The following is a 13,281-nucleotide window of genomic DNA, read 5'->3' on the forward strand; positions in this document are numbered from 1 at the left end:
ATACTTTTTTCAATATCATGTTATTTGCTTCACCGGCATTTTGAATAATTTGCTACATATATCCCAATTAAATCTTTATTTGTCAAGCTATTCTACCATACACCACCCCAGGCGCTGGAGGAACATTACAATCATACACACGTTTCTGGTGACTGTTACAGACTATTGTGCTTGCGAACACGGGAGTAAGTCGAGTCTACATAAGAGCGCCATCACTGGCGAGTTATCCCGGAAAATACAAATGGCTGCCATGGCTGATGATGTTCCGTCCGAAATGAGAACCGTTTTAGCTGACTATGATGAAGCTTTTAACAACGCAGACAAAGCTTTAAAGCCATTGTTGGAAACACCACACAGTGAAATCCAAGAAGTCGTAAGTCCATAAACAAAGCCGACAGGCGATGTCGAGTACTGTAGGACGTTTACTTGCATGTTGTTGATATGTTTTATGACCACATGTTCCATATATCAAATGACGCCAAGGAATAAGTCCTTCCAAGTGTTATATATCACTACTATCACAATTATATGTTTTTATTACGTCATAGTTTCACATTATCACACCATAATGTAGACCTCTGTTCGCAAGTAAATTTATTTCAACTAAACTTATTTAAATTCTTGATATTCTTGAAGACGAAAACCATGACTGTTATTGGCCATTGGGAATCGTGACGTAGACCGGTCTTTAATAATGGTGGTGACTTAAAACATTCTATCTTGTCATATACCATTCTCGTCCAGTATGACGCTGTTGAGAGATTCATTAATAATCCCATAACAAATACTCTTGATGATGATATTTGCTGGTAATGCATAAATTAAGTTGTTTATTAATTATTGTTGACGCAGGTGTGTGATCCGTTAGACAAAGCCAAGATTGATCTTGTAGCTGCCTATGCAATGAACGCTATGTTTTGGAGTAAGTCTATACAATACTGTGCATGTGTTTGTTGTAGATTATTATCAGTCAGGAATGGCATAAATATATCCCTGATTTAAAATTTTGAGCAGCATTGTAATATACATTTTAGTGATGGTATAAAAAAAATGGGTGGTCTGAAACTGTCTATCATACGCAGTTGCATTTGTACTTAGAAAAAAAGGCAAAATATTTTTAGACATCTGACATCGTAAACAATATAATTTATCTGTTTGTAAATATCACATTTAAATGCTTTCTTTGTTTACTTCAGTCCAGATGCGTTAGCTCATACATGTACCTGTAACTTAATGCAAATGTTCGCACGGTGTGAAAAGTTCTTTGTTGCCATTTTTGCACACATTAAGTCCTCAGATGCCATGCAAAATTCCAGTTTTAGTGCTAACCACATACACAGTGTTGTGACTATGCACAGAATGGAGAATGTATGTTATTTGGTGATTATCAGTTTCATAACATCTACGCAAACTAAAGGCTAAGTGGCAAATGCATAAATCTGATTGGTTGAAAGTACCGTGAGATGTAATATGTGAATACTGTTCATTGCAGTCTATTTAACAATGCAGGGAGTGAATCCAAGAGAACATCCAATAAAGCAAGAATTAGTAAGTGTTATTGACTGATGCAGATATTCAGTAAATTGACTGAAACCATTTATTTCTCAAGTTATTAAGATTTTTTTCCAGTGATCTCACTTTTATTGAGTTTAGTTTGCAATGACTTGTTAAATTAATTGTGGTGAATGTGGCATTGTGGTAAAAGTTCATTAATTTTCAACTCCATTGTATAAACGACAGTCAACACATCAATGCCTACTGTAAGCCCCCATAGATAGTCATTATGAATAATATATAATGATGTCAGCAAGTGATAAGAGCAACTATATACCACAGTCCTTATAATTAAGAAAAAAAAATGAAAGTTTAAATATAATTGAGAAAAAAATATTGAAAAATAAAAGCTGTTCTATTATCGTAAAGTTTGTTATAGAAACCACATGCATGTTATAAAAGATGCATTCACAAACTGCTTTGTTTGTAGGACAGAATTCGTAATTATATGAACAGAATCAAAGATATTACTGACAAGAAAAAAGGTAAGTTTGTGACGGAACACTAACCAATTGCAGTCAAACCTTTGTTAGTGATCACCTTTGAGCAATCCTAATGCAATTTACACATAAAGTTACCTGTATATAAAGAATACATACCTATTCTAGGCCATGAAATAATATTTACCGGTATGTATCAATTGTCATATAAAGACAAGTGCTGAATACGTTGGGTAGTCACTGTACACTGTTTCAATTTAAAATATAATTTTACAATTTTAAAAAAGAAGTGAGCAGTATCAAAAGGAGGTGCAGATTTTTACTAAGTATTGATTGAACAAATAGAATATAAAATCTGTTTTGAATTCCAAAGATGAAAGAACAATATAAAATTATGGGCACATGCACCATACATTTTGCATAATGTTATGGAGTATGACATAAAACTTGGCACCTGCTTTTTAGTCCAAAAACGGGGACTTAAAATTTGGTCTCCATCCGTCTGGAGTCATATATTCAGAATCCGTCAGACTGATTCCGTTCATTCTTTGCATGTACCTAGTACTTTATGTGGGACATATGCAGTCGTTTGGTGATTCGACTGGCAGCCAGCTTGTATTTTCTAAATTTCGTATATTCAAACATTCAAACTTGGTACAATTTCTTTCGCAATTGGATTAAAGATGGCTGACTGGTAGGCAACGTGTTTGTTTTTTTAAATGTGGTATCTTGGACAGGCTTTGTCAGTTTCCATTCAAATTTGGCACACATTTTATGTAAGGATACATGTCCATGACAATTTGTTTCAAAATCGGATCAAGGATGGCCGATTGACAGCTATCTGACTTTTTGGCCTTACTATATTTCCAAGATTTATATACCATTTTCATTCATATTTGGCACATACATGTCAGTGTGTTTCATAATCAGATCAAAGATGGCCGAATAACGGCTGTTTTTATTTTTGACCATATTATTATATCTCTGTCACCCATGTATCATTTTCATTTATATTTAGCATGTCATAAATGGATACATGTACATGGCAATATTTGATCATTGCAAATTGACAACTGACGGCCATCTTGTTTGTTTAAAGTGTGATAACTTGGATTAGGCCTAGCTTACTCTTAATGTTGGCGTCTTTTTTGACATGCCAGTTATTCTGACCTACGCTTTAACTCTGCTTGCCATTCACATTGATGCTACTGTTTGATTCGCCAATTACATGTCTCATTGCATTTTGTCACAGTGAGTAAGCGCCTTTCGCATATCTGAGACATGGGGATATGGACGTTTTACACTAATAAACTGATGAACTACCCCTCCCCCCCTGCGAGGGGAGTTCTTTTAATTTTATGATGTACATGTACATTGTAGATTGGCAAGTGTAATTCACAGATAGATCATCATTGTTTGACAACCCCTGCAATGTGAATTTAAATAAGAGGCATGACAAACATTAAATTTTATTCAACACATTATTTTGAACTGAAGTTTATTAAAACTGCAAATTTGAGGACACTGCCTACATTATATTATTCAACACAAGAGGGCGCTTGACTTGTACAAAGGATCTACTGTAAAAGGGTTAATTATTCACTGGGTTTTAATTTAGTTTATTTCGCTGAGTTAATAATGCGCTCAATTAAAACCCAGTGAATATGTAAAATTTAGCATAGAACACATTATCTAAATGATAAAACCGTGAATTTAAAACCCTCTGAATATGCCTGAAATGGAAAAATCAGCGAAACTTAAACCCAGTGAAAATTAGTCTTTTTACAGTATTAGCCACTTTAGTCCAGAACTAACAATACATTTACAAAGATTTGCAATTGCTGTAATCCCTATCTATCCCAGAATCTCAAATTCGGTTATTACACCATAGACCTTAGAAAGGTCTGATTACACAAATGTTAACATTGTAATCCCCATGTAAAGATTTATTTTAGGGCACCATGGTAATGTAATTTTCAGTGCCTCATTCCGATCCTCAGACTTGTTTTTTTTCAAACATACTTTAAAAAATTTTAGCAAGTGCAACAACATAGACATGCATCTATGCCTTAAACCGGAGCGGTAGTCACGCAACACATGTTCGAATTTGATGTAAATGAACAAGTAAATGCTTGTAGAGCAGTTTGACTATTATAACCTGCATACAATTCCTGATACTGATGTACTTTTATCTTTAGCTGCAAGACTTGATAAAGGAGCGGCTGCCAGATTCATTAAACATTCATTAGCAGCTCCAGATAAAGACCAATCAAAGCCTAAAGGTAATCCACATTTGATATTTAAAGTTAGAGGATGTAGTAGAATCTTTAGTGATAATGGCACAGATTGAACCTAGTGTTTCCACAGTTCGGTTATCAATAATTCATATTACCATCTTTTTCTTGCTGGTGTGCACTAATCACTGATAATAAATATATGTGTATCATTAATATGCTTATTCTATGTCGAGGGACTTTTTTATTTGCAGAGGCAAAGCCATCAGGTGTTAACAAGAGAAAACATGAAGACAGGAGTAAAAGCAAGAAGAAAAAGAAGATACAATGAGAATGATGTTTTAGAGATCTAAACCAATTATTTTATTGTACTGAAAAATACTTTGAATAATTAAAGTCATATTTACAGAACAGACTAAACTGTGATATGTTATAATAGTAGCACTGCAACCAAGAACACATAATATAGTTTGTTTTTCCCTGGGCAGGCTACCTATTTGCTGTATACTGAATCATTAAAATATTTCTTATTTTAACCATAGAAACACCTTCGTAAGCATGTGCGCATGCTATTAATAGAGTACAAGGTTTCCCATCAGTGAGAACAGATACAAAATACTGTAAAGGGGGCAATTATTCATTGGGTTTTAATTTAGCTTATTTCGCTGACTGGAAAATGCGCTAAATTAAAACCCAGTGAATATGTAAAATTTAGCATCTAATGACGAAACCGTGAATTTAAAACCCACTGAATATGCCTGAAATGGTAAATCAGTGAAATTTAAACCCAGTGAAAATTAGTCATTTTACAGTATATCAGTTTGTTTTTTTCTTGGCAAAACCAAGTCTTAAGTAAAAGTGTTTAGTTCAAAAATATATACACTATGAATCTTTATCCGATATTTTCTTAACATACACTGACTGCATGTTAACACATTGAGCTATATGTGCTTACATAAATTGATTATTATTACAATGTACTATGAATTGCACCTTCCAACAAATGGAAGCAAACTAAATAATAAATGTAAATATAACATTTTATCTAATATACTGCTGTAGAGAGACTGCTTTACCAAAAGTTATTTTTTGACATACAACTAGACAAAGCAAGATTTCTTCAATATTAATATAACAAACGTGCATGACCTTGACCTTAAAAAATGTAGCATGGTTATGTGTGCTGATTTTGAAGATGCTGGCTACATTTCTTCCAAATAGTTGTACAACATCACACAAAAATACATACTGTGACCTTCACCATTGTTCTTGAAATGATGTCCTGTAGGTCACATGGAAAGCTTGTGTGCCAAGTTTGAAGTATAAAGCTATTTCCACCCTTGAGTTATATTACAAACATACATACATAGAGCATTGTATGCTCCAAGCTGGCACAGGTAATAAGGCACAATATTTCTATGCAACAATGTCCTTGACAACATACCCTACATTGTAGTTGATGTATTTACTATAAGCCACATCATCAAAATATTGCTTTAACTGTACTGCATATGTACATGTCTTAGTTAATGAACATTCTTATTGGCATGATGTCATTGTGTATTGGGCTGTTCATCTCATCATTCCCTACAAGGTTATTTTTTACTGTCATTGGAATTCTTGGGACTGGCAGCTTCTTGCTTGATCTGAGGAGCAAAGAAAAATTGGTATTTAAAAACTAGAATAGTGATTGGCAATGTTGTATAGATACCGTAGTAAATGTCCCTGGAATTCGATTCTATTCAATACAAATCACTGAAATGCTTCAACGAAATAAATCATATGCGGTTGATTATATTGTTATCATCTGCAAGTTCTATGGGTACTTTAGTTGGTTTTTTAGTATGCTATATGGAAAGCACTATAGCAACAGGGGTAAAATGTGCTTCAGACATTTTCTAAAAGTTTCAATATTCCTGTAAGATTGGGACATTTTTGTATAATTAAACAATCTTCCAAATAATAATGTACTTTATTTTGAGTACTAGCTCATCTAAACTTAACCAAAGTTACAGAAAAATAAGAATAAATTCCAAGAAAATGTACATAATAAATATGTTAAAAAACATGGCTCAGCCAAGTACTCAAAAGCATACTACATTTCATTACATCTGGGCTATAAATAGCTGTAATTATTGCATTCTTACTTTTTATAATTCTTAAAAAGAAATTCGCCATTTCTTTTCTACGAAGAGCTTCAAAAGTAGTGACACGATTATGTACAAGGGTTTGAGTCATACTAATATCCCTCTTGCCAAGCTTCAGTAAAATTCTAAATGCATTATTATATGCAACACGAACTCGATTAATCTGCCCTTTAATATGTATAGACCACAAATGGGAGCAGTACATAGTCATACAGTAACTCTGAAACAATTTAATTTTTATTTTTGAAGAGCAGTAAATAAGCCAGTTTGCTCTAGCGTAAACAATTTTCATTTGTCTATTAATATCATCACTATCATCTCCATGTTTATTAATGACCACAAATTGTCAACAAAATGCACTGCAACAACATTCAAAAATACGCATGGAATTTGTCTAATTCTACAACGAGGAGGTACCGGTACCATAGAAAAATAATACTGTTTGATACAGAATATATACAGCAAATAGCAACTAGTCTTTTAAGACCTTTCAGTGACGGACAAAGTAATAAAATGTCATCAACATAAAATAGGTGATTCATACACTGCCCACTTACAAAACACCCAATTTTCTCAGTCATTAGATCTTTACTCAGTTTATCCATATACACTGCAAAAAGACGAAGAGATAATATTCCCCCTTGTCTGTAACAGCTATTGTCGCTTTTATGTATTATAAGATTACAATTGGTGAAAACTCACTTTAGCCATTCTTCTCTGCAATTTATTGATATTTTCCTTGGTTGTCGACATATTGGGATCTAGTTCCAAAGACATCTTGTAGTATTTTTCAGCTTTTTCATATTTCTCCCATCTGTGATACAGAACTCCAAGGTTTCCAAGATAATTTGCTGAATCTGGTTTCAAGGATATTGCTTTGTGGAAATGCTTTTCTGCTTCCTGTTAGTCATAGATTTAGAATAGCACAGTCAGTGTTCATTGTGCATTAAAATTTGTGTAAGCAATGTTTATTCACATGCGCTCCATTTCAAACAGGGTGTGAAGTGACGACTGACATAACTATATATAGTAGTTAATGTACATTGTGCATATTTTAACCTAATAAATGAGGCAAACAATTTATCAATTTTTTTTTAAAAAACGTCACAATTATTACTGATTTTATATCCAGTAAAAACTATTTGTTTGGGGAAAAAAAAGGATGTAAAAATGAACAGTCTTGAATTAATTTTCATAGAAAGCAATGTTAAAGCATAAAAAAAAGAATAGTAATTATCAGAACGATCTGATATTTTTTTTTGACAACCATAAGTACACATTTTTTAACTTTTTTTTTCACTATATGTAACCGAAAAAAATTATTATATGCGAGAATTTTTTACCATAGGTACAAATGGTAAATGGTAAAAAAAATAGTGGTTTGGTGACCATATATTTTTATCTGGGCTATGTGAATAACAGCCTAAAATAAAACCATTGTGCAAATGTTAATAAAATCCGATCATTTGTTTTAATCATATAGCCAAGTATCTTATGGTGGCAGCAAAGCTCTCGGCAATAATTCTTCATTTCTTCGATGTACTTAAACAACTCAAGATGTGAAATGTACATCACATTGGTACTTACAATATAACCTAATGTAAAATACTTTATTTTAGCTGGAATTAATTTTCGCTGAAAAGACTTGCATGGGTATTTTGTATGCAATTTATTTTCACTGATTTTTGACAAGTTTAATGTAAAATATAGGAAAAAAATTATGTTCGCTGGATTTTATTTTCACTGAATCATTCCTTCAGTGAAAATAGCGAAAATTAATTCCAAGCGAAAATAAAGTATTCTGCAGTATTAGCTGAAATAACCTACTACTTATGTTATACTGTAACTGTATTTACCTCGTATTTGCCTGCTTTACCATATACATTAGCCATAGCAAAATATAGTCCATGTTCATTAGGTAGGTATTGTAAAGCTGTTCTGGCACTGTCCAATGCAGCATCATATTGCTCTAAAATAACACAAATTACAATGCTAACCAGACTGCAGTGGTTGAGGTTGTTAAATGCCAAGCTAAGCCATCATTAAAATCATCATATGCTATCCCAAGTTTGTGTGTGTGTGCTTTCAGCCAAAGAACCACTTTTCTTTGTTCTTTTATTTAGTACACATCACACCTAATATTGTATTCTAAAAGTTCAATGATAATTCTTATGAATAAATTTGTATGAATATTTCTTATGATTAAAAAACATTGGCATGGTCTTCAAACCAAGTTTGATTGAAATCAGCCTGTCATCTCTGATAAACACTATACAAATGTTTACCCCATTTGAATAGTGATTGTCAATGTTGTATAGGTAGTAAATGTCCCTTGGATTCGATTTAATACAAGTCACTGAAATGCTTCAATGAAATAATGCATATGATTCTATTGTTATCATCTGCAAGTTCTATGGGTACTTTAGTTGTTTTTTTAGTAAAACCATGCCCAATGCTATATGGAAAGCACTATAGCAACAGGGGTAAAATGTGTTAACAATTTATCTGTGATTCAGACATTCTCTAAAAGTTATGTCTAAAACAATATTCCTGTGAGATTGGAACATCTTTGTATAACTAAACAATCTTCCAAATAACAGCTATTGTCACTTTATTGTATTACAATAGGTGAAAACTCACTTTAGCCTGTCATCTCTGATAAACAGTGAACACTATACAAATGTTTACCCCATTAACAGAGGTGAAGGTCTATAACATTTGTATTATTATACTGAATAACTTTAAGCAATTTTCCAAGGCACCATCGTAGATGTGTATGCACACAAATATACAAGTTGAAATAGTGCAGTAGCAGTTCAGCCTTTTTTACCTTTTATAAACCTAATTTCAGCAGCTTCAGCCTGACAAAGAATTAATTTATATAAACACACCCTGAGCCACTCTATGTGCAGCTATATGCAACATGGCGTCCCAGTCATGCACAAAAACACTGAAACAAGCTGCACATGGAGCTGTGCACTGTTTAGGGGTATAGGCTCATGTCAACACCATAATGGTGCCATCCCATGGGAAAAGTCCATGACTTTCTGATTCTTAAGTGAGACGAAATGCACAACCACAGATCAAATGCAATTCATACACACCCTGGGAGACCTTCCAGGATGGCCTAACAGTGTGTAAAAAATCTGTGTCTTTTGGTCCAATCCACTGAGACCAATCTACCAGAATGGCCTACCATTCAGTCAGGGCCAAACAAGGGGACTTTGATGGTTTGGGTCGGAAGGCATTAATTCAACCTTGATTTTACGCAGGGTTACTGTATGCATAGAAGGGCTTCTAAACCATTTTGCATGTGCTAAGAAAGTGGAATCTTCCAAAAAACATAGCTAAACATATGAATACTGGATCTGCACACACAGTTCACAGACCAGACTCACATGGTTTATGGAGTAGACTCGCATGGTTTAAGGACTAAACTCACATTGTTCACAAACCAGGTTCACACGGTTCACAAACCAGATTCACATGATATACAGTGCAAATTCACAAAGCACACAGACCAGATTCACAAATCAGGTTCACACGGTTCACGGACCAGGTTCACACGGTTCACGGACCAGGTTCACAATTTTCACAAACCAGGTTCACAAGGTTCACAAACCAGATTCACACGGTTCAAAGACCAGATTCGCCTGGTTTACAGACCAGGTTCACACAGTTCACAGACCAGGTTCGCCTAGTTTACAGTCCAGGCTCACACAGTTCACAGACCAGGTTCGCCTAGTTTACAGTCCAGGCTCACACAGTTCACAGACCAGGTTTGCCTGGTTTACAGTCCAGGCTCACACAGTTCACAGACCAGGTTCGCCTAGTTTACAGTCCAGGCTCACACAGTTCACAGACCAGGTTCAGACCAGATTCACACGGTTCACAGACCAGGTTCACACGGTTCAAAGACCAGGTTCACACAGTTCACAGACCAGGTTCGCCTAGTTTACAGTCCAGGCTCACACAGTTCACAGACCAGGTTCGCCTGTACAGTCCAGGCTCACACAGTTCACAGTCCAGGCTCACACAGTTCACAGACCAGGTTCACATGGTACACAGTGCTGATTCACATGGTTCACAGAACGATCTAAATGATTCACAGACTGGAATCACGTGGTTTACAGACTGAAGAGATATTAAGAGAAATTAAGACATAGGTTATTAGTAGAAGTGTTTCTTACCAGTGTTATCAAGAAGTGCAATGATATTACTCCAAGATATTTTGTGATCTTTTTTAAGATGTGTGGCATTATACCATGCCTGTAAAGCAGCCTGGTGATAACCTCTTTCTAGATACTAAGAAGATATATACCAAGATAAAGTGAAGTGTTAGTAATCCCAAAACTAACAATTTGAACACTACTGTAAGTGTATATTTAACTGATGTGTCCTGGACTCAACCAATGGGTCAAATTACAGGCTGCTACATGTAAAGAGCTAGCAGCTTGAAAATATCTGTTTAATTGAGGACAGCAAAGTCTATGACGACATCAATGAAATAAACACCATATAGAAAAGATAGGGTAGGGTGCTGTAATTTGTCACATGAAATCACTCTCACCTGCATTGTCTAATGTCAAAATGATATTATTCCATGCTTGCAGATGATTATTTCTTAAACTGGTAGCATTTCTCCATGCAAACAGTGCTTCTGAGATTTGTTTCCACTCTAAGTACTATAAAACACACACAACACAAAGAGGCAACAGGGATGAAGCGTCATGCAATGGAAGCAGATAGGCAATGAGATGAGGTAGTGATGCAGCCACAATGCAATACAATGCTTGTCATGATCCTGTTAGCAAATCATTTCATTCTGATTCAAATAAATAAAACATTTACAATTTACATTCCAATAAGTTTTTAGTTCAAATAGCTCAATGAAATTCAATTGTGAATATAAATGTGATGATAATGAGGGTATTTCAAATGCTGCTAAACAATCTGCATGTATTTCACTCATAACTACGATCCAGATTTGTTATGCATGGAAGTAAGTGGACATATAAAACATTTAAGCCATGCTCAATTGAGAAAGTTTAAAACACAGAATAGTCAAAACCATAGACATCAGTGCGGTATACAAAAAATAATTTAAAACTTAAATTTAAAACATAGGAGCCCAAATTTTTAATTTGTATGAGATTAGAATTTGAATTGAACCCTCTGGCCTGATTGGTGTTGGATTGCCCATGATTGGTGTTGAATTGTCCCTGATTGGTATTGGATTGCCCCTGATTGAAGTTGGATTGTCCCTGATTGGTGTTGAATTGAACCTCCTGATTGGTGTTGAATTGAACCTCCTGATTGGTGTTGAATTGAACCTCCTGATTGGTGTTGAATTGAACCTCCTGATTGGTGTTGGATTGTCCCTGATTGGTTTGAATTGAACCTCCTGATTGGTGTTGGATTGCCCATGATTGGTGTTGAATTGAACCTCCTGATTGGTGTTAAATTGAACCTCCTGATTGGTGTTGAATTGAACCTCCTGATTGGTGTTGAATTGAACCTCCTGATTGGTGTTGAATTGAACCTCCTGATTGGTGTTGGATTGTCCCTGATTGGTGTTGAATTGAACCTCCTGATTGGTGTTGGATTGCCCATGATTGGTGTTGAATTGAACCTCCTGATTGGTGTTGGATTGCCCATGATTGGTGTTGGATTGAACCTCCTGATTGGTGTTGGATTGTCCCTGATTGGTGTTGAATTGAACCTCCTAATTGGTGTTAAATTGAACCTCCTGATTGGTGTTGAATTGAACCTCCTGATTGGTGTTGAATTGAACCTCCTGATTGGTGTTGAATTGAACCTCCTGATTGGTGTTGGATTGTCCCTGATTGGTGTTGAATTGAACCTCCTGATTGGTGTTGGATTGCCCATGATTGGTGTTGAATTGAACCTCCTGATTGGTGTTGGATTGCCCATGATTGGTGTTGGATTGAACCTCCTGATTGGTGTTGGATTGCCCATGATTGGTGTTGAATTGAACCTCCTGATTGGTGTTGAATTGAACCTCCTGATTGGTGTTGAATTGAACCTCCTGATTGGTGTTGAATTGCTCATGATTGGTGTTGAATTGTCCCTGATTGGTTTGAATTGAACCTCCTGATTGGTGTTGGATTGCCCATGATTGGTGTTGGATTGAACCTCCTGATTGGTGTTGGATTGCCCATGATTGGTGTTGAATTGAACCCCCTGATTGGTGTTGGATTGCCCATGATTGGTGTTGAATTGTCCCTGATTGGTTTGAATTGAACCTCCTGATTAGTGTTGGATTGCTCATGATTGGTGTTGAATTGTCCCTGATTGGTTTGAATTGAACCTCCTGATTGGTGTTGGATTGCCCCCGATTGGTGTTGGATTGCCCCCGATTGGTGTTGAATTGAACCTCCTGATTGGTGTTGGATTGCCCATGATTGGTGTTGAATTGAACCTCCTGATTGGTGTTGGATTGCCCATGATTGGTGTTGGATTGAACCTCCTGATTGGTGTTGGATTGCCCATGATTGGTGTTGAATTGAACCTCCTGATTGGTGTTGGATTGCCCATGATTGGTGTTGAATTGAACCCCCTGATTGGTGTTGGATTGCCCATGATTGGTGTTGAATTGTCCCTGATTGGTTTGAATTGAACCTCCTGATTAGTGTTGGATTGCTCATGATTGGTGTTGAATTGTCCCTGATTGGTTTGAATTGAACCTCCTGATTGGTGTTGGATTGCCCCCGATTGGTGTTGGATTGCCCATGATTGGTGTTGAATTGAACCTCCTGATTGGTGTTGGATTGCCCATGATTGGTGTTGAATTGAACCTCCTGATTGGTGTTGGATTGCCCATGATTGGTGTTGAATTGAACTCCCTGATTGGTGTTGGATTGCCCATGATTGGTGTTGGATTGC

General features: G+C 35.7%; 2 protein-coding genes across 3 annotated transcripts in view; one reads left to right on the forward strand and one right to left on the reverse strand.

Moving 5' to 3' along the window:
• The first annotated feature begins 206 nt into the window (after nucleotides 1–206).
• On the forward strand, nucleotides 207–4,648 carry LOC100376632 (nuclear nucleic acid-binding protein C1D-like). The gene is made up of 6 exons (XM_002737187.4): nucleotides 207–373; nucleotides 853–922; nucleotides 1,493–1,548; nucleotides 1,985–2,039; nucleotides 4,193–4,276; nucleotides 4,483–4,648. The coding sequence occupies exons 1-6, from the start codon at nucleotides 242–244 to the stop codon at nucleotides 4,557–4,559; spliced, it is 474 nt and encodes a 157-aa protein (XP_002737233.1). The 5' UTR covers nucleotides 207–241; the 3' UTR covers nucleotides 4,560–4,648.
• The window catches only part of LOC100376479 (protein O-mannosyl-transferase TMTC4-like), a 36,969-nt gene continuing 27,149 nt past the window's right edge, over nucleotides 3,462–13,281 (reverse strand). Inside the window, exons 12-15 of one of the 2 annotated variants that reach the window (XM_085498666.1) lie at nucleotides 10,566–10,680; nucleotides 8,232–8,344; nucleotides 7,078–7,275; nucleotides 3,462–5,874 (exon numbers count right to left, since the gene is read on the reverse strand). In XM_085498666.1, the coding sequence (XP_085354792.1) occupies nucleotides 5,824–5,874; nucleotides 7,078–7,275; nucleotides 8,232–8,344; nucleotides 10,566–10,680 (477 nt within the window). In that variant the 3' untranslated portion in view covers nucleotides 3,462–5,823. Of the gene's footprint in view, nucleotides 5,875–7,077; nucleotides 7,276–8,231; nucleotides 8,345–10,565; nucleotides 10,681–10,945; nucleotides 11,061–13,281 lie in introns of both variants that reach the window. The other variant, XM_085498667.1, reaches the window with a different exon arrangement.

The sequence above is a fragment of the Saccoglossus kowalevskii genome, chromosome 1 (genome assembly GCF_978046115.1).
Source record: "Saccoglossus kowalevskii chromosome 1, keSacKowa6.1, whole genome shotgun sequence".
Taxonomy (NCBI): Eukaryota; Metazoa; Hemichordata; class Enteropneusta; family Harrimaniidae; genus Saccoglossus; species Saccoglossus kowalevskii.